General features: G+C 40.5%; 1 protein-coding gene across 6 annotated transcripts; it reads left to right on the forward strand.

The window, feature by feature from the left end:
* Positions 1-28: 28 nt before the first annotated feature.
* PALB2 (partner and localizer of BRCA2) lies at positions 29-24,331 on the forward strand. Of its 6 annotated transcripts, none has more exons than XM_082670164.1 (13): positions 29-253; positions 2,252-2,311; positions 2,449-2,551; positions 4,943-6,412; positions 8,318-9,141; positions 9,502-9,573; positions 11,296-11,457; positions 12,588-12,673; positions 13,152-13,313; positions 14,736-14,852; positions 18,847-18,934; positions 21,355-21,503; positions 23,865-24,331. In XM_082670164.1, exons 1-13 carry the CDS (start codon positions 179-181, stop codon positions 24,073-24,075), a joined length of 3,579 nt encoding a protein of 1,192 aa, XP_082526290.1. In that variant the 5' UTR covers positions 29-178; the 3' UTR covers positions 24,076-24,331. The 6 variants fall into 6 exon arrangements, with proteins under 6 accessions (XP_082526290.1, XP_082526292.1, XP_082526293.1 ...); XM_082670166.1 differs by having other exon boundaries at positions 8,465-9,141; XM_082670167.1 differs by having other exon boundaries at positions 4,943-5,143; positions 8,465-9,141.
* Positions 24,332-25,751: the final 1,420 nt, after the last annotated feature.

Here is a 25,751-nt window from a genome sequence, read left to right on the forward strand (position 1 = left end):
TGCGCGTGCGCAGGCCGAGTGGCGGATGTAATCGGAAGGGGTGATTGGTGCACCCAGCCCGCGTGGGCCGGCTGACCGTGGGCTGACTGGATCCCGGGCACCCCGTACCTTCCCCGGGAGCCTCGGGGCCTAGGGCCAGCCGGGCTCCTCGTATCCGCAGGCCCGGGGCCAGCGACAGATGCTCTTTTTGTTGGCCGCCGGCCAGATGGAAGAGCCTCCTGGGAAGCCCCTCAGCTGTGAGGAGAAGGAAAAGGTGCCGGGGATGCGGGAAGGGTTGACTCAGAACTTTGACCCCCTTTCCCAGGATTTGAGGCCTGTCTTTGTTTCCTCCACTATCAGAGGGCGGCAGTGACCTCTCACCCACTTCCCTGGACTGAGGGGGCACAGGAAGTGAAAGTGTAGGAGAGCCCTGTGTTCCCGTGGTGGCGTTTGAAGAACGAAGTTTCTTTACAGCAGAAATGCAAAAGTACAAAATGTAAAACTGTAGATAAAGCTAAAGTTCGCTTTGACACCCTCCCCAGCCCACCTTGCATACTCTCAATCTTGGCTTCTCCCACCCCACCCCCTTAAGTAAATCTCTTAAGAATCTGGATTTCAGACCTTTTTGTGCACCTGTGTGTGTGTGTGTGTGCGCGCGTGTGCGCGTGTTGAACGGGCGGTGGGGGTGTGGAGGGGTGCAGTTGTGTTCTTTAACCACCAAAAAGTAATACGTTTTTTTGGAAAGGTGAATGTTCGTAAATGGTATGATCCGGATGGTTCTGCAACTTCCGTTTTCCTTCTCCGTGTTTAACATCCACATTAGTCCATGTTTACCTACCTTATTATTTATTTTTTTTTTTGCGGTACGCGGGCCTCTCACTGCTGTGGCCTCTCCCGTTGCGGAGCACAGGCTCCGGACGCGCAGGCCCAGAGGCCATGGCTCCCGGGTCCAGCCGCTCCGCGGCATGTGGGATCTTCCCGGGGCACGAACCCGTGTCCCCTGCATCGGCAGGCGGACTCTCAACCACTGCGCCACCAGGGAAGCCCACCTACCTTATTTTTAAAAGTTTTTTATAGTATCCTGCAGCGTGGAAGTGCCGCCTTTTCTTTACATATTACTCTGTCGAGAGCCTTTTAGGTTGTTTGCAGCTTTTCTTTCTATGACAGTGCTGCTGTGAATATTCTTATACATGACACCTTGTACGTGGGCCGGCGAATGTTAACTCGAATGCATCTTGGGCTGGCTCTTCCAAGCATCGTGCTGAAACTCTTCATTCACAATAACTCATCAGTCCTCTTATCCCATTCTGCCTTGCAGTGGGGGTGACAGAGGTCATTTACAAGTCAACAAGCTAATTCCCAGACGTTGATAAGAATGGTGATAAGTAGGAAGCTGTGAGAAGCAGTTTAGGTGTCAATCATGCCTATGAATTGTGTCGTCTTGGACGAATTGCTTTCCCTATGATCTTCCCAAAGCTAGCTCTTTCCTCCTTCAGGTCTGGGCTCAAATGGTAGTCCTCAGAAATGCCTTCCTCACCACTGTCTCTAAAGTAGTCCATTCTTCTGTAGCCCAGACACTCTCACATCACCCTGTTTGTCTAGGTATTGATGACCATGTGAAATCATCTCACCTGTTTATTTGTTTCCTTGTTTATTATCTGTACCCCTCACTATGTGTAAGCTGCCTGGGAGCAGGGGTCTTGACCACTCTGTATACCTAGCCCCTGGAACTGGAACTGACACACGGTAGGTATCAGTTATTGTTCTAGGTGCTGGAGATACCTGGACCAATGACTGATTCATTAGTCGAATGACTGTCTGAGGATGACAGCCCCTGCTACCTTCAAGGATCTCACAGTGAGATGGGAGGAAACAGAAGCACACAGACAATATGTGTAATAAGTACTGTGATAAAGCAAGCACAGAGGAGAGATGGAATGCCTAACTTGGATTTGGAGAAGGACCTAGACGTTTACCCCAGGGAAATAAAAATCTAAGCTGAGTCTTGAGAAATCAGTAGGAATTAGCAAAGTGAGTTGGGGAGGAAATGCTCCAGGTGATAGGAACAACTTATGCAGAGATGCTGAGATGTTATAGAGCTTGATGTTCTGTGAGAACTGAAAGTAGAATGAGTCAGTGCCGCTTCCTCCACTGCCTCTAGATGAAGGGCCAGCTGGGCGCCGCATGCTTGTGTCTGATAGGCACTGCATCCCTTCTCTCTGATGCCTCCTTTCCACCTGCTCAGTTTTGTTTGGTGTTTTTCTTCTTCCAGTTGAAGGAAAAATTAGCATTCTTGAAAAGGGAATACAGCAAGACACTGGCCCGCCTTCAGGTAAGTGAATCTTATTCTCTCAAATTGGTATTGTGGTACAAAGAATATAAAAACAGCTCTTCGTTTAATAAAGCTTATAACCAAAATTTATTTCTTTTTTGTAAAATTGTTTTGTGAGCTGCTTTTGTTTTCTCTAGCGTGCCCAGAGAGCTGAGAAGTTTAAGAATTCCATTAAGAGAACAGTAGAAGGACAAGATTCCTCGCTCCAGCAGGAAGTTTCAACGCAGCTAACCGACACAGGTAAAGCGAGCCCATTCACTTATACTTGCTTTATTATTTATTTCCCAGGTAAACTTGGCTGTGGTTCTTTTTCTCACAGTCAGAAGATAAGCAGTAGCAGTAGAGTCTTTAAAGTATACAATTCAGTGGTTCTTTGTATATTCAAAAAATTGTATAATCTAGTCACTATCTAATTACAGAACATTTTCACCACCCCTAAAAGAAACCCTGTGCCCATCCTACCGTTAACCCCTGGGCAACTATTAACCTACTTTTTGTCCCTGTGGGTTTTCCTATCCTGGACATTGCATATAAATGGAACCATACAATATGTGGGCTTTTGTGACTATCTTTCACTTAGCATAAAGTTTTCAACTGTCATCCATCCATCTATACGTTCATCTAAGCATGCATCAGTACTTCATTCCTTTTTGCAGCTGAATAATATTCCATTATATAGATGTACCATAATTTGTATATCCATTTGTCAGTTAATAGACATTTGGGTTGTTGCTACTTTTTGGCTATTATGAATTTTGGCCATTATGCTGCTATGAACATTCATGTACAAGTGTTTATGTGGACATATATTTTCAGTTCCTTCAGGTATGTACCTAGGCGTGGAATTTCTAGGTCATACGATAATTCTATGTTTAACTTTTTTGAGGAGCTGCCAAACTTTTCTACAGTGGCTGTACCATTTTACATTCCCACTGCAATGCACAAGGGTTCCAGTCTCTCCACATCCTTGCTAATACTTGTAATTTTCTATTTTTAAGATTATAACCATTCTGGTAGATATGAAGTGGTATCTAATTGTGGTTTTGATTTGCATTTCCTAGTGACTAATGATGTTGAACATCTTTTTGTGTGCTTGTTGACCATTTGTATATCTTCTTCAGAGAAATATCTCTTCAAGTCCTTGCCGATATTTTAATTAGGCATTTGTCTTATTCACCATTTTATTGGTGAGTTGTAAGGGTTCTTCATATATTCTAGCTATTAGACCCTTATCAGATACATGATTTGTAAATATTTTCTCCCATTCTGTGAGCAGTAAACTGTATTTCAGTTGGATTGCATATTTAGTTGCTCTTTTCCTCTCTTAACTTTTAGCAATTATATTTATTGCTTAAATATTGGAAAGATGACTTTTTTTTTTTTTTTTTTGCAGTACGCGGGCCTCTCACTGCTGTGGCCTCTCCCTTTGTGGAGCACAGGCTCTGGACACACAGGCTCAGCGGCCATGGCCCACGGGCCCAGCTGCTCCACAGCACGAACCCATGTCCCCTGCATCGGCAGGTGGACTCTCAACCACTACACCACCAGGGAAGCCCGGAAAGATGATTTTTTTAAATTATATATGCACAAAGAAAAAAGTCTGGCTGGGAACATTTTAATAAAAAACAATAATCATTTCTTATGTTAGAAGTCAGGTAATTTATAATCATAAATTGGAAGCTAATGAAGTAGAAAAGTGGTATGAGGGGCTTCTCTGGTGGTCTAGTGGTTAAGACTCCTCGCTTCCAATGCAGGGAGCATGGGTTCAATCCCCGGTCAGGAAACTGAGATACCAGATGCCGTGCAGTGCGGCAAAAAAAAAGAAAAGAAAAGTGATATGAAAATTACTTTAGCCAAAAAAAGACATGGGGCTTCCCTGGTGGTCCCTTGTAGGGACTCCCCTGGCGGTCCAGTGGTTAAGACACCACGCTTCCACTGCAGCAGGTACAGGTTTGATCACTGGTCAGGGAACTAGGGTCCTGCGTGCTGCACGGCCCCAAAAAAAGAAAAAAGGAATAATACTGTATTGTATACTTGAAATTTGCTAAGAGAGCTGACCTTAAGTGTTCTCATGACACACAAAAAATTGTAACTATATGAAATGATGGATATGTTAGCTTGATTGTAGCAACATTTCACAATATATACATATATCAAAACGTCACATTAAATATGTACAATATTTATTTGTCAGTTGTACTTCAATGAAGCTGGAAGACAAAACTAAGAGAAAAGATGATTGCAATAAATCTTTTCGGGCTTCCCTGGTGGCGCAGTGGTTGAGAGTCTGCCTGCCGATGCAGGGGACATGGGTTCGTGCCCCGGTCCGGGAAGATCCTACATGCCGCGGAGCAGCTGGGCCCGTGAGCCATGGCCGCTGAGCCTGCGCGTCCGGAGCCTGTGCTCCTCAATGGGAGAGGCCACAACAGTGAGAGGCCCGCGTACCGCAGAAAGAAAAACAAAAAACAAACAAAAAACCCTTGAACTTTGATCTGTCTGAATGAAATAGCATTGACTCTTTTTTAAGTAAATGTTTTGTAGTATTTATATGTAATATTTAAAAATAAATATGGGGTAGTTTTTGTGTCATTTTAAAAGGAAAATATTAACTATATAATTTTTTCTCCTCAGAACCTAAAAATAAAGTATCTCCTTGTGACACGTTGCAAATCAACACCCACGTCGATAAAGAAACTGGAGAAAAGACACCTATCACACTTGACCTTGAGCCTGAGTCCTTTAGCCCTGGACGAATCCCAGCAGAAGGATCACGCATACAAAGATCAGATGATATCCAAGAACATTTTCCGTACGGGGTCAGTGGCCCTGATGGTAAGAAAAGGCAGAGTAAGCTGCTAGGGAGAAGAAAGAAACAGGAGAGAACATTTATTTCACAGGAGAGAGAGTCTTTCTTTGATATTGATTCGCTCATACTCTCTGGAAAAAGACTAAAGGAACAGGAAGAAATCAATAGAGAAAATCCTAAGAAACCTGTAACTGAGATAAGAACTTACCCGTCAAGTCCTAAGTCTGACATTCCCGATTCTCCAGTACCAGTTACAGGAACTAATGTAGGGAGTGTATTAATTCTGCCAAACGCCAAACCGCAGAGAGATGTTGATGCACTCTTAAGAGGAAATAATTTCCCCAGCGTGACTACTCTTCCTTTGCGTGTTCCATCAGTCAGCAGTAGTGGTCAGCACCTCGAGCATGAGCCTCCTAAAAGTAACTGTGAACTTACTACTCACAGTTTAGAAAACATTAGCCCTGCTTCGCCTGTAAACTTAGAGACACAAAACAAAAAAATGACTGTCTTTACAGATAACCCAGAGGTAAACAAAAGTATAAGTGCAAGTGACCAGCCGCCTAGAAGTCCTAACTTGGAGGCAGGTAATTCATGTTCTATAAATGAACTCACCTACGATAACTTAGTGGCAAATGAAAACCAAAACTTAAAAGAACAAAATCACACAGAGATGTCTTTTAAATCTCCCAATAATGCTCTTGGTGGTAGAAATGAAAGTCGTCTGGAAAAAGAAGTTCTAAGTCAGTCTAAGAGTCTTAGCCTAGAAGTAATTTCTCCCGTTTCTACAGAAAATCAAACACATTCTTGCACAGTGCTTGAAGGCCTTCTATTTCCTGCAGAGTATTATGTTAGAACAACACGACGCATGTCAGATTGCCAGAGGAAAGTAGCCCTGGAGGCTGTAATACAAAGTCATTTGGATGTCAGAAAAAAGGGCTTTAAAAATAAAAATAAGGAATCTGCTAAAAAGTTAAACGTTTCCAATGAAGAAACTAACCAAAGTGAAATTAAGATGTCGGACACGTACGCAGAACAACTAAGTTCAAAAAGTCCTCAGAAACTTCTCTCGTTAACTGAAGTCAACTCTCCCGCTGGCCCCACTAAAAATGACTTTTCTGGGAAGGCGGTTACCCAGCCATCTGGTAGAAAACGCAAAGGAAGAAGAAAGTCAGTCTGCACCCCTCTGTTAGATCACCACGAACTACTTTTGCCAACTTCTGGCACATCAGGTGTTAATAGGTCCAAGGAAGAAGTCGCCTTGCACAGAGATGAGAATGAAAAAGCAATTATTCATGGTAAGAAGAGAGGTAAAGGTAAATTGAGTTGTGGTTGATGGTGGTGGTAGCTAGCACTATGTACCTGGCACTTTCTAAATGTTGTACATACACTCACTGAATCATCACACCAGCTGTACATGAGGTAGAATCTATTTTTATCTTCACTTTACAGATGAGGAAACTAAGGCAAGGAGATCAAAGTACTCTGTCTTTAAAATGACAGGGTCAGAATTCAACCCTAGCTGGATGGTGCCAGAGTTCACAAATACGGGTGAAAAAGTTGACACTTAGGAGGAAAATATATTGGATATTTACCTAAAATTAGTGTTTATTCAGGTACCATACAATCTTTTATCCATGGGGAGAAGTAACTAATATAGGAAATGTTTTTGAAATAAAATTAAATCTGTGTCAGAGTAAGAGTCCCCTGACAAACTCTTAGGGATGATTGTCTAGCAAAATGAAGTTGTTCTGAGCCACTTTTGGGGGTAAAATATCTAATACAGTCTCTCTGAGGTTTGTAGGACACAGATTTTGAAGGATATCAAGTGACATGTTATAATTTAAACTTCTTTATTCATTTACTCAGGAGTTATATCTGATAAGCTGAGCACAAAATCTAGATCATTCACTCCAGTTCTGTGTGAGAGCTCAGCAACTTTCTGTAAAGGGCCAGATACGAAGTATAGTCTTTGTGCTCCATCACAGCTACATGAGTATAGTGTGCAAGTAACAACAGACAATATGTAAATGTGGTCGTCTCAATAAAATTTTATTTACACAGCAGGCAGCCAGCTGCTCTATACCACTGGACACAGGCTTTGGTCTATGAGCTACGATTCATTAATTAATTTAAAAATAATAATCATGACTTTCTTATCATCATATTTTAGGCCAACAAGAAAACAAAGGAATGGGAATATAGGGCAATCTAATAATAAACTTGAAATGTTCTTTTGTATACTTTGAAATAATCTGCTGTGATTTCAGTAACCTGCAGGTACATTAAAAAATTTTTTTTTCTTGTGGTGACCTTCACATAACATAAAGTTAATAACCTTTTTAAATTAAGTGAACAGTTAAGTGATGTTTAGTACATTCTCAGTGTTGTGTCACCATGACCGCTATCTAGTTCCAAAACACTTTCATCACCCCAAAGAGAAACCCCATACCCATTAAGCAGTGTCTTCCCATTTCCTCTCGTCAGTCCCTGGCAACCACCAATCTGTATTCTATCTCTGTGGACTTATTTATTTGGGGGTATCTCATATTAATGAAATTATACAATATGTGACGTTTTGTGTCTGGCCGCTTTTACTTAGCTGGTTTTTGAGATATACCCACATTGTAGCTTGTATCAGTTTATGGCTGGATAATATTCAATTGTATACATGAACCACAGCTTTCTTATCTGTTTATTAGGTGTTGGATGCAGCTACACTTTGACTGATACAGAATTCCTGTCGCTTTAAGTCTAGTAAATTACTCTTTGCTTGAAAAGGGGACTAAGTTTTCCTCAGTGAGAAGGGCCAGCATTTTGTAGACTGTACTCTGGTAGCCTGTTGGAATCATAGTTCTGGATCAGAAAGGACTTTAGAGATTTTTAATCCAGTTCCCCTAGGAGGGACAAAGAAAATGAAGTGAATTGACTTGCCCAAGGTAACACAGGGAATCAGTGGCAGAACTGGGACTCCACCCCCATCTCCCTTCTAGCTAGTGCTGTCAGCACCACATTGATTTTGCTCCTACAGGAGGAGCTGCTAGTTAACCACTAACCTATGGCTGATTTTTGAACTGTTCGCTGAGATTTCAGAGTCATGGGTGGGAAAAGTGATGAACTCTGCACTATATTGGAGTTTAGAATCTCACTCTTCGTTGGGAATTAATGTCTCTTGTTGGGTATTCTGTTGCTTTCTGTTTTAGAGAAGGAAGGTCATTGTCAAAAAGAGGACTCCCTTTCTTACAGTAATTACGTGTATTTATCTTTGGATGATGATGCTTTCAGTTCTCCAGTTCATAAGAGTGAAACGCTAAATTTAAAGCATCTGTCGCCTTTTCTCAAAATCACAGACTTCCAGTTACCTGATGAAGACTTTGGGCCTCTTAAGCTTGAAAAACTGAAGTCTTGCTCAGAAAAGCTGATGGAGCCTTTTGGATCAAAAATATATGGAGAGGGACATCTTAAAGGGGGAAATTGTGTTGCTGTGGAGCAACTGACCCCTAAACAAATCACTATAGAGAGGGAGGATGGGAAAGAGGAACGGATCATCCTGCCAGGAAAGGCACATCCTAAAATGCCAAACCAAAAAAGCCAGCCGCAGGAGAAGGGGCTTTCTTCATCCATTTTACTTTTCACTCCTGTAAATACTGTTGCATCTGATGATAATGACAGACCGACAGCAGAGCTATGCTCACCCGCTTTCCCCGTCTTAGGCTCTACTCCAGCTTTTGGCTCCCAAGCCCATGGAGAAAAGGTGTCTGCAGAGGTTGTTGGACAAGCTTGCTCTACACCCCAGCTTTCTCACTTAAAAGCCGCAGTCAGCCTTGCTAGTGACCATAAACAGTTTTGGAGCAGCCCACCAAAATTGGATAGCAGCCTGCATGTGGCAGGAAGGGAAGGACAGCCTTCCCGTGACTGTGACTCTGGTCCGCAAGCAACAGCTCTACCCATCGAGTCATCAACCTACAAAGAAAATCAGCTCCGTGGAAACACATGCCAGGAATTACGGAAACATTCCACTGAACAGGTACAGACTGCTTCCTTTGTGAAATTTTCTCCGAAGAAATGAAGTATCTTAGTGAATATGGACAGCGTGACCACCTTACACATCAGTTCCTCAGTGTTTGAGAACGTTTTAACATGTTTCTGTGATATGGCTTCACTATAAACATTAAGTTCATTCTGGGGAAATTAGGATTAATTAAAAAATATATATTTTTAAATATAAGGGATCCTGTTCTCTTTGTTATCAACGAAGCTGTTGCATTTGGAACTTTGCCGCTGTTACCATAGAAAATAAAACATAGGAAATAGTTTGATGAGTGAGTGATGCAGGCTGATATCATACATAAAGTATAAATTAATTATGTGACTTTTGTTTCCACAGACTGAAATAGCAGACGTTCCTGCTTGTGATAGCTTAAACCCAGGCACCCTACAATTGGTTTCAAAGTTAAAGGTCGGAAGACTGTTAACTTATAATATGTCTTGTGTCTTACATGTGAAAAACGTGATGAATTGATAGGAAAATGCGGAAGAATTTGATCATTAGAAAAACTTGATAGAATAGATTTAGAAAAACAGATTTAAATTCTTTGTTTTCCACAATATTTACCTGTGAATATATTTTGAGATCTTCTGAAGAAGTTTATATGTCAAGCTATTGCCAAGAACAACTTAACTCTCTGTATCTAAATTTTAAATCAGGTATTTTGACGGGGGGGGGGGGTCATTCATGACTCTCCTACCCAAATGATATAGTATTTCTAGAAGAATCACTTGTGGTGATTTGTAAGAAAATGGGTAGCAGTTCTAGGTTATGACATAATGAATGGTTAATTTTCATATGCTATGTGTTATATATGGTTCTGAGAAATATGAATTATAGTATTCTGTTAATGATATTTTGGTAAATCCAGAGAAGTGGATTAGACCCCTGTCCTGGTTAACTTTTTATACTTGAAGTAGGATGGTGTAGAGCAACATTTTTCAATCTCAGTACTGTTGACATTTGGGGCTGGATAATTCTTTCCTGTAGGGGACTGGCCTGTGCATTGTATGGTATTTAGCAACAGCCCTGGTATCTACCAGTAACACCCCCTTTCCAGTACTGATGACCAACAGTGTCTCCAGATATTGCTAACTGTCCCCCAGGGGAGGGTTGCAAAATTGCCTCTAGTTGAGAACAACTGGTGTAGAAGAAAGAGCTTTAAATCCACATAAACTATTTCTCCGGATCACTGGCTGTGTGACGTGGGACAAATCATTTAGCCTCTGAGCCCCAGATTCCTTTTCTATAAAAAACACATAATGATACCTATGTTGTTTCAAAGCTATTCATGAATCAGTTTTAATAACTTAGTTTCTTAAAGGAATCAACCATTTCATTCGTATTTTCAAATTTGTAGGTAAAAAGTTATTTATTATTCTTACAGCTTTTTGGTCTGTGTATATGCAGTTAAGCCTCTCTCTTCTCACTCCCCATTTCTATATAAAAGTATTTTTTTCCTATATCAGACTTAAGAGGTTTGTCCATCCTATAGGTCTTCCAAAAAAACTGGGTTTTGGTTGTGTTGATTGTTAATTGAGTTTTTTGATTTCCTATTTCATTTTTTTTTCTGTTTTTATCCTTAGTAAGTCCTTCCTTCTGTTTATCATTGTGCTTATTTCATTGTTCTTTTACTAACTTCTTGAGTTGCTTGCTTACTTTGTAAATACCTTTATAATTATAGGTTTTTGTGTTTTTTTCTGTTTCGGGGGGTTGGGGCATACTGCTTTGGCCACCAGATTCTGCATGTTCGTTTAGAAATAATATGTTCTTTCAGTTTTGTTCCCTCTTCAACCCATGGGTGCTTCATCAGAATGTTTCATTTCCAAAGGTTCTTATGGAGCTAATTAATGTTCCAGTTAGTTCTTATGGTCTGTTTTTTTGTGGTTAAATCTGAATCTTTTCCAGTCTGGAGCTACATGTTTTTAAATCTATCATTGTAAGTGTGTATGGACAACTGTTGTAGTTCGTAAGACCCACAAAGCTCTTTCTTTTGACCTGCATAAAATTTTAATTACATTTAGTTGGTATTTCATCTAATCCTTGTAATCCATTACTTTTCATACTTATTCTTTTTATTAAGCAGCCCCCAAGGATCCCTTTAACATAACTGTTGTTGCCATTCTGTGTTAGAATCCTTCAGGTTCCTGTTCTGTGGATGTGAGTGCCATGTGGTGGGAAATAGCTGGTTTCAAAGAACGGTGTATCATAACTGCTTGTGAATACGTAGTTTCTCTTTGGAAACCTCTGGATACTTGGCAGTGGGAAAAAATTTATTCCTGGCACTTCGCAGAGGTAAGTCAGAATATTATAGCTGAAAGAGATCTTTCCAATCATTTGCATGGTAATATAGATGTGCAGCTTACCAAAAATTTGGGATCTATGACTATGCAAGACAGAGCAGAGAGATGCGGTTTTTCCCCAACATTTTATTATGAAAATATTCAAGCATACAGAAAAGTGGTGCAGGGGTCACCCATATACCCAGCATCTAGTCTCAACAATTAACACTGTGCTTTATTTGCTTTATCATATATTTATCCAGAGATGCATTTTTATGCTAGATCTGCTGGAGGAGCTTGGAATTTCATATCTATTCTGACTTCTAAACTTGCTGATACCTCTGTTCCTTACCTCTCACCAAAATGTTATTTCTGCTTTTTTTTCTGTATATACTTTCTTCTGTCCTTGTCTACCTTTGTACGTATCTTACATGGTTGCAATCTTAGTGTGCCTAAAATTTTTAAGCCTGCCTTTTCTTACCATATAAACATGTTTCCTGGTTTCTACATATTCTTCATACTTAATTGTTTATTTTGAATTTTATTTTTCCAGCTTTATTGAGGTATAGTTGACAAATAAAATTGTAATATATTTAAAGTGTATATTTGCGATGTACACATGTGATGATTTGATATACATACACACTGTGAAAGGATTCCTATAATCAAGTTAATCGACACATCTATCACCTCACAGTTTCCTTTTTTTTTTCTTGGTGAGAATGCTTAAGATTTACTACTGTCTTGGCAGATTTCATTCTTGTTCTCCAGTATACCCCGGCTTCTAGCACTGTGCTTTGCAGAGTGTTGCTCAATAAATATTCATTCAGTGAATAAACTTACTTTAAATGGCTACAGATTGTTCCATTCATCCACATGCCAGAATTTATTTAATTATTCTCCCATTGCTAGAGCATAGATTGTGTTAAATAAATGCCACAGTAAACACTATTATGCACATAGCTTATTTGGATTTAAGCTTATAAAAAGAGGGTGTTTGCTGAACGTTTTCACATTTGTTCAGATGTTGGAAACTATCCTGGTATAATGACACTAGAAAGGAATGTGACAAATTTTGGAAAATTTAGATTAATTAAAGATGAAACAACCAAATATAATTTTTGGCTGTTTTGTTTTATTTAGGTCCCAGTATTACAGATAGTTCTAGTGCCTGATGTTTGTAATCTTGTGTGTGTGGCTTTGGGAAACTTGGAAATCAGAGAAATCAGGTATGTAATTCTCAAGGAGTATTCTTTTCTTTCCCTTGATCTTTCTCAGCTTGTTTTTTTTTTTTTTTTTTTTTTTTTGCGGTACGCGGGCCTCTCACTGTTGTGGCCTCTCCTGTTGCGGAGCACAGGCTCCAGACGCGCAGGCCCAGCGGCCATGGCTCACGGGCTCAGCCACTCCGTGGCATGTGGGATCTTCCCAGACCGGGGCACGAACCCGTGTCCCCTGCATCGGCAGGCGGACTCTCAACCACTGCGCCACCAGGGAAGCCCCTCAGCTTGTTTTGAGCACAAGTTATAACCTAGTCTTGAGTCTTGAAAGAATCTAAATTTAGTCTAAAGAGAGATTTGTTAAAAAACAAACAAACAAAACTATCAATGACATCCCTAACTGAAGTTTCCTTTTAAGGTTTGAACCTAGTTCTTTAATATTAAAGACTTACTCCTGACTTCTCTGCATTTTTCCTTATATTTGGTTTAGGGCACTACTTTGTTCTCCTGATGGTAAAAGTGAAAAGCAAGTGCTCCTGAGTTCTGGAAATATAAAAGCTGTGCTTGGCCTGACAAAGAGGAGGCTAGTCAGTAGCAGTGGGACCCTTTGTGATCAACAAGTAGAAATCATGACGTTTGCAGAAGATGGAGGGTAAGAAAAGCATTGGTTGATTTTAACTATTAGATCAAGAATGATTTTATCACAGGGTTTCAGAGAAAGTTGAATCAGTAGCATCTTGTTTTCTCTGCTATATGTGTAGTATAGCAGGTTCTGCCTCAATACTGGGCTATAACATAGAAGCAGTTCAGAGGAATGGAGCCAGACATGGCAGGGAAGAAGGCAGTGGAGCAGAGAGGCTCAGCAAGTGTAGTTTGTTCTTCAGTCTCCCTTGACATCTCTGTGTATCCTTTAAGTATTACAAATACCTCAAGATCCTATACCCTTTTCTGGTTTCACAAACTCAGTTTCCATTGCTTCAGGTACCATCTGGATGCTGGCTACTTGCAAACATATATTTCTAACTCTGAGCTCTTTCTCAACCTCTAGACCTGCATGCCTATTTATTAGACATCTCGTGGTTACCTCAAATTCAACATGCTAAAAATGGAACTCATAGCATCCTCTATGTCTGTTATACACTCGTTACACTTTATTGTGATTTTTTAAAAATTTATTTTATTTATTTATTTTTAGCTGTGTTGGGTCTTTGTTGCTGTGCGTGGGCTTTCTCTAGTGGCGGCGAGTGGCGGCTACCCTTTGTTGCGGTGCACGGGCTTCTCATTGTGGTGGCTTCTCTTGTTGCAGAGCACGGGTTCTAGGCACACGGGCTTCAGTAGTTGTGGCTCACAGGCTCAGTAGTTGTGGCTCGCGGGCTCTAGAGCGCAGGCTCAGTAGTTGTGGCACACGGGTTTAGTTGCTCCGAGGCATGTGGGATCTTCCGGACCAGGGCTCAAACCCGTGTCCCCTTCATTGGCAGGCAGATTCTTAACCACTGCGCCACCAGGGAAGCCCTATTGTAATTATTTATTTGTCTTTCCTAATAACGGAGGGCATGGACCTTGTTTGTCTTATTTAATCCATGACCTGTTGCAGTAAAATAAGCAAGAGATAAATAATTGTTTGCTTAAATTAGGAAAGCATTAGTGGAGATGGGGAGAAACAGATGGATTTGAGAGAGATGAGATGATAAAGTCATTAGGACTTGGTGATTGAGTAAATAGAGAGGAAGGACACAAGGATAAAGTCCATGTTTCTGGGTTGCTCACTTGGGTGGGTGGTGGAACGGTTAGTTGAGATAGCAATGCAGAAAGAAACACAAGGTTTAAAGAGAGAGCTGGTGAGTTTAATTTTGGATATGATGAATTTGAGGTGCTTGCAATATATCCAGGTAGGTAATATGAAAGTAATAAATGTTCATTGTAGAAAGTTTAGAATACATGTGTTTTTTGGCTGAAATTTTTTTTCTGGCATTAGGTTAGTGTTTATTATGCATAGTTCAATAATAATGTAGAAGGGCTGCTTAGAAACTGCTTTGGTAGAAAGTGCTGATTTTTAATACTGTTTTTAATGCAGAAGCAAAGAAAAACAGTTTTTGATGCACCCTGAAGAGACTATACTAACTTTTGCTGAGGTTCAAGGGATGCAGGAAGCTCTGCTTGGTACCACTGTAATGAACAACATTGTTATTTGGTAAGCTTTCCCTCGAGGGCCTCAGTTTCCTCATCTGTAATATAAGGATTTACCTCTAATTTCACAGGGTTATTAAGATTAAATAAGAGACTCTGTAAATATGATTGTGTTTTTGTTTGTTTACTATCAAATGCTATATACTTGGCTTAACAAGATTAATTCAGACAGTCCAAGCAGACAATTTTAAAATAAATGAAATTTTTTTTTGTTGACAAAAATCTACTGCTGGGAGTTCCCTGGTGGCCTAGTGATTAGGATTTGGCGCTTTCACTGCAGAGACCCGGGTTTGATCCCTGGTCAGGGAACTATCCCACGTGCCTCGCCGCACGGCCAAAATACAAAAAAAAAAAAAAAAAAAAAAAAATTGCTTCCAGTTAATGGCTGAGTAGCTTTCTCAGACTAATTCTCCTACTTAAAATACCTATGAACTCTGCACAAAATATAAAAATCAACTATCTGAAAGCACTAGAGAGCAAGAAAAAAAGAAATATGCTGGAGGAAGTTCAATACTTAGAAGAAGGAAATGTCACTGGACGAATCTCCTGTTCAGCGGGCAGGCCCCAGTCTGCACACTCAGTTATTAAGAGCCTGATAGAAAATGTTCTGTCCTGCTGGCTTAAAGGACTGAAGGATAGAGATCAAGGTAACTACAGCAGCTAGAAAGCAAGGAAGAAAAATCCCAAAAAGTAGAGAACCAGAGAAGGAGCCCTAAACTCTGGCTATATTCTCTACCTAAATATCTGGCTGACCTTTAAACTGCATGTATGCAGGACAGACTTGAAGCAGCCCAGGTAAAGCAAAGAGAACTGAACCGGGTTTTCGGCATTTGGAATTTGAGTTTAGCCAATTTCACTGTTTACTAGGGGGAAAAAAATCAATATTTTTCAGAGGAACCTAACAGAATGTAGAATTTATGTGATGTGTCATTCATAATGTCTAGAATACTATCCAGAATTACTAGATGTATAAAACATGATTTCAAGATTCAAATTAACACATTTGTGGTAGGGTAACTGAAGTGGAAGAGTCCCCAGCCACCTCTCTTTCCTGACCGTGGAAGAGAACCACACCCGGCCACAGGCATTTGTAAGGTTAATTTGTAGTAGGAGAAGAAGTTGATTTTTTTTTTTTTCTCAGAAGGCTTCTCCATTAACTATTCCCTTGGGGCCAGAATGGGTCTTGGTGAAAGAAAGTTAAGATATTAGTGTCACTGCTACCTGCCTGTTCTGCATTTTCCAGTCCTAACCCTCTAGGAATAAACGAGGAAAGCATGAGCCCTGAGAGAAACTTTGTCCCCTCCCCACCAGGGAGCCTCTGGAATTTGACCATGACCTAATCTGCCAGAAGACTTTGTTTTCAGATGTCCTGCTGTCTTCAAGGAGCAGGTTTCCACTTTAGGCACTTTCCTCAGGGTATCCACACATAGGTCTTGTTTGAGAACAGTGTTCTTAATAAAACTTGTTTTTTCTATTCTTTTTGCTCTTTCTGTAGTCTGGACTTTCATTGTTTGGCTCCTATACTATTTATATAATCTAGTAATTGGTCTCCTTGCCATCAATCAATATTCAACCTCCACATCATTTTTCTTGTTGTTGTTGTTTTTTTGCGGTACGTGGGCCTCTCACTGTGTGGCCTCTCCCGTTGCGGAGCACAGGCTCCGGACGCGCAGGCTCAGCGGCCATGGCTCACGGGCCCAGCCGCTCCGCGGCATGTGGGATCTTCCCGGACCGGGGCACAAACCCGCGTCCCCTGCATCGGCAGGCAGACTCTCAACCACTGCGCCACCAGGGAAGCCCCCAGATCATCTTTTATACTATTACTTTATAAATACTCATCCTCGCAGTCCTCCTACCTCCCGCCGCCAAAAATAAAACCTTCAATGGGGGCCCATTTTGCTTTTTGCAGCTTTCATTTCCCTTATGCTTCACAAAAATTCCTCTCCACCTGTTCCCTATTCCTTCACTCCCTTTTTTCATTCCATCCTTCAGTTCCTCCCTTCTAATAATAATAGCCTTTGGCATTTTCATAGATAAGGGATCACAGTGGAATTTGAGGCTAGGAAGGGACCTCTCTACTTAACCTGTAAGTATCAGTTTAAATTCTAAGTTTAAGGTTGCCTTAAGTTGCCTTAAGTTCTGTTGTAGCACCTCAACCCTCATTGATGTTTTCCTCTCTGAGTTCATATTGCCCTTATTTTTAACTTAGCATATACTACTTTGTATTATGAAAGTCCTTGAAGATAGGTACTGTATCTTACATCTATTCTCAGTGTCTGTCTTAGCTCCTTGCTTAGAGTACTTACTCATAGATGTCTGTCAAAATCTATCATTTACCCTTTGGGCTCTGTATAACTTCACATTTACATATAGTAGTTGTTCACCTTCCCTATTGACCTGATATGTTAGATGTCTAAAGTGATTCATGTTATAATCAAGGTTCAGTGGTCCTTTTTGAAACTATTGCTGAAGGTCTAAATATTTAATCTTGATCAAGCTATATTAACAGAGCACCCATCTTTCAATTATTTACTAGGTATTTGAATCTCTACTTATGTACCATTCTCTGTGAGAGATGCAGATATGAATCAGATATGAATTTTGGTCCCAAGCCCCCTAAAATCTAGTAGGGAAATAAGATTGCTTTGCAATTCAGAGTATATAATTCCTTTACAATTTACATAAGGTCAAAGTGATAGAGATTTAAACAAAGTGCTTTGGGATTTGGGGAAAACGCAGTTACTAAATACGGAACTTGTACTAACCTTTGTAAGGAATAAACCATTCTGGTGTTCTTTATATGAGGAAAACCTTGCATAAGTACATGAGAATTTAGTTTTCTTTCTTCAGTTTTTATACATAGTACCTGGTGCATAGAAACTTCAGAAGTATTTGTTGAATGAATATATTATACCCTATTACAGTATATATTAAATAAAAAATGAGGCCTATGGATAGTACTATAGGGAATTGGAGGAGAGGAGATTTCTGTGGACTGGTGCAGACTGGGAGGAGTGATGGAATCTAAATTGAGCTCATACAGCTGGGAGGGGATGGGACATAATCTAGGCCTTAAGGAATAGATGGGCATTGTCAATAACAGGGATGAGAATTAGTCAGTAATGGGGAGCGCGTTGGGAGGGATAGCTTGAACAAGGATATAGAGCCAGGAATATGCACAATATTTTGTCCAGACAATGAGAAGCTTTCAAGTAAGGGAGCAGTGAGTAATATAGTGTTGCAGCGCTGGATTCACGAGGGTTATAAGTACCATGAAAAAGAATTCGGACTTTATCTTGTGGCTAATGGGGAGCCAATTGAAAGTTTCTCACCAGTAGAGTCACATGGTAGAACAGTTAATCAGTGTCACAAATCCTCAATAAAGCTAAGGAGTGGTTCCAACAAACTTTATTTTTTTCTTCTTTGTATTCACCCTCTCCTGTCTTCCTTTTTCCATTTTTTATCCCATCTCAGTCCATTTTCTCTCCATTGTCTTGGACTAGCCACATTATCTTTTCTCTCCATTATCTTGGTCTAGCTCTAGTAAAAACATATATTATAGAGACATAATTCTAAGTCTATTTTAGGTGTAGTCTCTCCCCTAACCAAATTTGGTTTCCTGACCATTGTCTTCCATGGAAAATATAGGCATAACAAGAAGAGTGATAAAATCCTAATAATAGAGCTATGCCATGTGCCTAATTTCAATACAAGTAAAATGAGATAATGGAAAACTTTTCTCATGGAATGTGAAAAGATTTATCCCTCGTGGCATAGCAGATTCGATCTAAAGCTAAACTATTAAATTACACTGTTGGCAAAGTTAAACTATAGTTTTATTTTTAGCTAAATTGGTGGCTAAACAAAACTAAGGTGCCGTGTCTCTTAGTTTTTCCCTTGGTCACCTCCTAAAGGATTCTGTGATAAATAAGAGAACATTATGTCAAAACCAATTTGCTGGAAGAATATTACAACTTATTTATTTTTTTGTGTCCAAGGAATTTAAAAACTGGTCAACTCCTGAAAAAGATGCACATTGGTGATTCCTACCAAGCTTCAGTCTGTCACAAAGCTTATTCTGAAATGGTAAGTAATGATCTGCTGGGACCACTTTGTGTGTTACTGTTGGCCTCACTGAGTGAGAGCAATAACTTAGTAAGTAGTAATTACCTGGCCCTTCCTGGTGCCTATTTTTTTTTCAAAATTGGATAGCAGTGTTTGTTCTTTCTTAAAATTTATCAGTGAGAATAAGTGATGGCACAATATGACTGGGTAAAATTTCTGGCTGTATGACTTAAGGGCAAACCTTGATTTCCAGCTGTGAATTTGTACCTGGAGATAGTAGGCCTATTATCAGACCTGGCTCCCAACCACATTGCCATAAATGATTTATGATGTGAATGAATGCCTTTAGGAAGGATGATTAAGTGGTCCTAGACATGTTTTTCTCTGAGGCTTTAGGATTCTCATGTAGAACTCAACACAGCTTCTTAGCCATTGCATTAATAGACTTGGCTTACAGTCCAGTGTTAACATCTGAACAGGGTGAAGGTATTTGTCCAGGAGTCAGGGATAACTGCCTGAGTATCCACTGTTGATCCATGAGCAGAGGCAGAAGCAGCCAGCTCAGAGCTGTGTGGAGACTGACCGGCCCAGCCGCAGTGGCAGCTCTGTGAGCATCAGCACCCAGAAGCTCTGAACACAAAGGATGCATCTTTCCCTAGTCTAGCAGCATCTGTGGAAATGAACTCAAAAGTTGTGTGATCTTAGGGACTTCCCTAGAGGCCCATTGGTTGAAACTCCACGCTTCCACTGCAGGGGGCATGAGTTCAATCCCTGGTCAGGGAACTAAGATCCCGTATGCCACAAAGAAAATGTTGTGTGATCTTAGATAATCTGTCACATTATCTTGGGGCTAACTTTTTTTTTTTTTTTTGGGGGGTACGCGGGCCTCTCACTGCTGTGGCCTCTCCCGTTGCGGAGCACAGGCTCTGGACACGCAGGCTCAGCGGCCATGGCTCACGGGCCCAGCCGCTCCGTGGCATGTGGGATCTTCCCGGACCGGGGCACGAACCTGTGTCCCCTGCATCGGCAGGTGGACTCTCAACCACTGCGCCACCAGGGAAGCCCTGGGGCTAACTTTTTTCATCTTAAAATAAGAGGGTTGAATTTATTTCTGGAATGCTTAAATATACCTACTAGGTATTTAAATAATTTTACATTTTTGTTATTACAACATTAATACCTAGTTGATATTAAAACATTTAACACAGAAATGTATAAGATAGGAAGTAAAATTTCTCCATGAAACCAACCTCCAGAAATAATAGTTAATAGTTCAGTACAGAAATCAGCAAACGTTTTCTGTAAAGTGCCCAGGTGGTAACTATTTTCAGCTTTGCAGGCCACGTGGTCTCTGTTGCAGCTACTCTGCTCTGCCACTACAGCCCCAAGTCAGCAGAGGTAATACGTAAACAAATCATGTGGCTTTGTTCCAATAAAACGTTTTGGACAATAAAACTTTGAGACTTGGATTTCATATAATTTTCATGTGGCACAAAACGTTCTTCCTCTTTTTTCCAACCATTTCAAAATGCAGAAATCATTCTTAGCTCATGAGCCATGCAAAGATAGGCATTGAGCCAGATTTGACCTGTAGGCCACGGTTTGCCAACCCCTAGTTAAGTGTATAGCATGTAACATTTTTTGACTCTTGGTTGTTTTTTAATTATAAAGGTAATTCATTCTCATTATAAGAATTCAGTCATTCTATTGATAGAAATGGATGAATTAGAAATGAATGTTATTAATCTTAAGATGGGCCTATAATTAATTTTCCCTATTTTACCCCCCAAAATAACTACTTTCAACGTACAACGTACATATATGTGTATATACATGTATGTGTGACATATATTTTCACACACAATAATGTTATTATTAGAACATGTAATTTTAAAGCCAGGAGAGGTCTGTACCACATTCTCCCACAGAAACAACTATAGGTGATGGTGTCTTTTCTTGGTCGTTTTTACTCTATAAATAAACAGGCTATTGCAGACTGGCCTGAAAATGCAGCCACCACTTAAAAGGTTGTTTTTATGAGAAAATGTCTTCTGAAGTTTCAAAAACCAACTTACAGATGAACATTTCTAGTCTGAGGACTCCCTCCATGTGTTTATATGCCCTTTTTTCTTATGCCAGCATTTTCCCAAAGAGATGGCATGAGATGTTAGTAGGCTGTAAAGTGGAGGAAGCTGATAAGTCAGCTAGTCATGCCTGCAAAGACTGGCTATAAAGTCATGGGGAGCCCTCTGCTGGAGAAGCCAGAAGTCCAGCTCAGGGATACCCTCACAGTTCTGCCTGGGAAAGAGTGAGCCAGGGATTAAATTCTGGAAATTTAAGAGCCTGTTGACCTGTAATTCTTTAGTTTTGTCTCTGCCAGTGCTTTTTCCCCCACATACTCTTGATGATTTACTTGGTTATTAATTTTTCTCCTAAATCAGGGGCTCCTGTTTGTTGTTCTGAGTCACGCTTGTGCCAAAGAGAGCAAGTTGTTGGGAAGCCCTGTGTTTCAGCTGATTGTGATTAACCCAAAGACGACCCTGAGTGTGGGCGTGATGCTCTACTGCCTTCCTCAAGGGCAGGCTGGAAGGCAAGTGTGTTATTGCCATTTAATGAGTATGACATTTTAAGAAGCATTTGTGCAAATACAGAAACCAGATATTTTTGTGTCACTAACATGAATGGAAACATGACATACTACAGATCATAGTAAAGAACGTTAACAAGTGGGATGGGGGGCTTCCCTGGTGGCGCGGTGGTTGAGAGTCCGCCTGCCGATGCAGGGGACATGGGTTCGTGCCCCAGTCCGGGAAGATCCCACATGCCGTGGAGTGGTTGGGCCCGTGAGCCACGGCCGCTGAGCCTGTGCATCCGGAGCCTGTGCTCCACAACGGGAGAGGCCACAACAGTGAGAGGCCCACGTACCACCAAAAAAAAAAGAAGTGGGATGAAGTATGAAGTTTAGTAGATCTGAGTCAAACCTCACATTCCCTACATCCTATGATCCCCACTTGTATGGCACTGGATAGGTATTTTATGTGTTTTCAAGCCCTGTTTTTTCCCATACCAAAAACATTTCAAATACAAAGTAATTAATATTCTCTACAAAAAACTTACTATAATTTATGTTCTTTTCATGAAACCTAAATTAAGGAAGTTTTAAATGTACAAAGACACCTTTACTTTGAAATCTTGACTGAATCTCTGTCATGGAGGCAGTTGATATTTATCTTTTGATAAATATTTGTCTGTTGACTGATGAGAAGATCTATTTCCCAATGCCACAGTTACTGTCATCCCAACAGTTTTCTGAGCTATGTAAAGCTCTGAAGTAGTGCTGATATTAGGCGAACGGAGCAACATCTGAAGGTATCATTTATAAAGACTGCCTTTATTAATGTTTGAAAATAGACCTGGTAAATCAGGATCACAAAGTTTAGCTTTAGTAACTCACAAGGGTAAGGAACCTTGATAGTTACAATGTATATTTCTATGTTTCTTTGGATCTTGTGCAAAGCCTGCAAGATCATGGCATGTTCTAAAAGTCTCTCTCCCTATGTACTTAGCCAGCTGTTGCATTTCTGCAAATGCTCTTAGGTCAACAAGAACCTCAGAACTCTCATCTGCAATATATGCTTGCATAATACTTGTTTTCTTGGATATGAAGAGAGAACCATAGTCATTGGCCTAGAAATTGAGGATACAGATAACTACCTGGTCAAACATTTCCTTTGTCACTTTTCAAACCCATTTGTTTAGTAAATCTTGAAAGCCTATTTGGTGCCAATCCTGTAGGAAGCACTACTATTTCTAATCTCATGGAAGTTAGAAGAGAAACCTAGTGAGCTCGAGTTTTTGACCACAAGCCACTTGTTCTCCTTGCTTGGCCTTTGCAATAAACCTTTTTCTGAAACAACTAGTGACTGCTCTTCAGGGCACACAATGCCATGAGGCTTGCACTTTTGGGGAGCACAAAGGATGGAAAGGCACCTTAATTGGCAGTGGAGGGTTGGGGAGAGACTGTCAAGGAAAACTTGATGGATTTTCAAAAGAAGGGCTAGGAATCAGCTATACAAAGTTGGGTGCGAGCCAGAGATAAAATATATCATTCAGTTCACTCACAATATTCACTGAGGGCTGACTGTGTACCGGGCTCTGTGCAAGGTGCTGGTGATATGGCAGTAAGGAATAATCATTAATTTTTATTAAGCACTTCCTGTGTGTTAGGTACTGTGCTAAGCTTTTTATATCAACTGTTTCATTAAACTTCACAACAATCCTATGAAGTAGGTACTCATATCATCATATCCCTGTTTTACTGATGAAGTGGAATGACTTGCCAGGGTTGCACATCTCTTACTTTGTTAGAATTCAAACCCCGGTAGCTGACTGCAGAGCCCTGTCTTAAAAAGACAACCAGATTTGTTTTATGATGTTTACATTTTTGTGGGACCAAACACGGAAATAGGAGAATCTCCCATAGTGAGGAGTGCTGTGAAGATAAACAGAGGTGCTGCGATAGAGAGGGAGCAGAGTGTATGTGTGTGTGCGCTCTCAGATCTCTGAGTAGGTATGACCTTTCTACGGAGGTGACAGGCCTGAATGATGACCAAAGCCCAGCCAGGCTAAGCTCTCGGGTTAGAGCTGCCAAGGAGAGGGAAGAGCAAAAGCGAAGACAATTAGGTGAGACGGAGCTCAGCTGGTTTGAGGAGTGGGAGGCAGGCCCCTGTGAGCTGGTGTGCAGGGGATACAGAGGTGCATCAGAGAGACAGTCAGGGTCTCTAGTGATTATAGCCAGCAGTCCTGGATTGCAAACACAGGCATTCCTATTTCCAGGTAATTTTGTTCTTCCTGAGAGCATGGTTTGGGCCTGTTTTTTTTCATGTTTTTTTTCTGTTTGTCTGTTTTTTTGATATGTGGTCTGAATTGTCTTTTCTCTGCTTGCTGTTAGGTTCCTGGAAGGTGACGTGAAAGATCGTTTTGCAGCAGCAGTATTAACTTCTGGAACCATTGCCATTTGGGATTTACTCCTAGGTCATTGCACTGCTCTCCTTCCACCTGTCTCTGACCAGAACTGGTCTTTTGTTAAATGGTCAGGTGCAGATTCTTATTTGCTGGCTGGACAAAAAGATGGAAATATATTTGTATACCGCTACCACTGAGTTAGGGTAAGGTTGAAACACCGTGTTCTGGATATTTTCGGCCTCTTAGTACTTTTTGGAGTTGTTACTATAAAGGAGACTATTTGGAAGTCATTTAAAGTAATTACCTGTATTCATTCAGACAGACTTTTTACTCCGTTGGTAGGGGCCCTACTAATCTTGAATGTTCATTTATGCTTATTTGGGAGAAACGGATTTTAGGTTGATTTTTGTAATTCCTCACATTTGCACATTTGCTTTTAAAGGTGTATCTACATAAAGCTTCAAATGTTAATAAATATTTATTTTGATACATCCTGTTTGGCATATTTTTTCCTATCCTATAAAGATCATTTTCAGAAACAAGAACTAATTATTTTACAACTAGAATATTTAGTCAATGATGCTTGCATAGTAAAAGTAAATTTCAGTTAACTCAGTATACTAATACGCAAGTACTTTTTATGCTACTTACAATACTTTATTTTCACATATCTGCCTATTGAAATGCTAATTTAGAAATGCTGTTGTGCTTTTTCATTCTCACGTGCACCCTTGATACCAGTGCCTGCATTTTCACAAGTCACTTGGAGTCAACAACACAGCTTTACTGAGTACATCATCTTCACCTTTGCCTAAGTGGTTTGAGAGACGGCAGTTTTTAAAGTCCTAATCTTGTGGTATCATTGGAAACTTCATCCCAATCTACAAGTATTTATTTGCTTAACTTTCTTGAGTATATTAAGAGTATGTATTCATGATCTATATAAAGTAACTATTTGCACCATTACTTCTCTTTTAAAGATACCTTTTTATGCTATTACTGTAGTGGGTTTCGCTAACTTCATTACTACCCTTTAATACATTTGAATAAAAGATTTAATTTTCTCTCCTATACTAATTCTTTTCTCACTGTCTCTAACCTCAAATGAGTTAATACTTTGCAAGCACATCATAGATAATAGATGGACTTTCACAAAGATTTAATTTACTCAGGAACCCTGGGAAACATGTTATCTTGATTTTAAGAGGTACGAAAACTGAGTAGATCTAAGTAACAGTAGAACAAACACTGAGTACGTACTTGACATAGTAGGTGTGAAAATGATTGCCGTGAGGCCCCCACCCCTCAGAAGTGCACAGGTTAGTGACTTAATTTAAATACTGTGTTTTAAATTGAAAGGGTGTGTTCAGAGTTCGGCTGTGGAAGCTCAAATGGGCAAGCACAACACGGGGTTCAAGAAAAGCTTCATGAAGAATGACAACTTAGCTGAGTCTTGCAAGGTGAGGAGGTCAGAGCAGAAGCAAAGGATATTCCAGGCAGCAAGGACAGTATGGTGTGAACTACAAACAACTCAGATTACCAGATGATTATGCCATGGGGAATGGACTCAGGAAGCTAGAAAGGTAGCCAGGGAGCTTGTGAGGCATGTTAACAAACCTGGACTTTATGCTGCAGGTGAAGGGGCTGTTGAAGGGTTTGAGGAGTGAGGCGATAAGGTCCCACAGTAGCCACAGTGAATAATGGATTTATGGAGGCCAAGAGTAGAGGCAGGGAGACGCCCAGAAGGGCCTGACCTGTGGCAGGGGCAGTGGGAATGAAATAGCTGAATCAGAGAGAGATTTAGGGGGGAAAAGAAGCAGGAGGACTAAGTGAATGCATGATTAGGCAGCAGGTGAAGGAGTCTTCAGTTTCT

Source organism: Grampus griseus (assembly GCF_964374135.1).
Source record: "Grampus griseus genome assembly, chromosome: 14".
Lineage (NCBI taxonomy): Eukaryota > Metazoa > Chordata > Mammalia > Artiodactyla > Delphinidae > Grampus > Grampus griseus.

What these genes read in the sequence shown, in the direction of transcription:
- PALB2 (XM_082670169.1), top strand. Translation starts at nt 2,141, where the DNA reads ATGAAGGGCCAGCTGGGCGCCGCATGCTTGTGTCTGATAGGCACTGCA. An exon ending in AACGCAGCTAACCGACACAG is followed by an intron (nt 2,552 to 4,942) that starts GTAAAGCGAGCC and finishes TTTTCTCCTCAG; the next exon opens with AACCTAAAAATAAAGTATCT. An exon ending in CCTCAAGGGCAGGCTGGAAG is followed by an intron (nt 21,504 to 23,864) that starts GCAAGTGTGTTA and finishes GCTTGCTGTTAG; the next exon opens with GTTCCTGGAAGGTGACGTGA.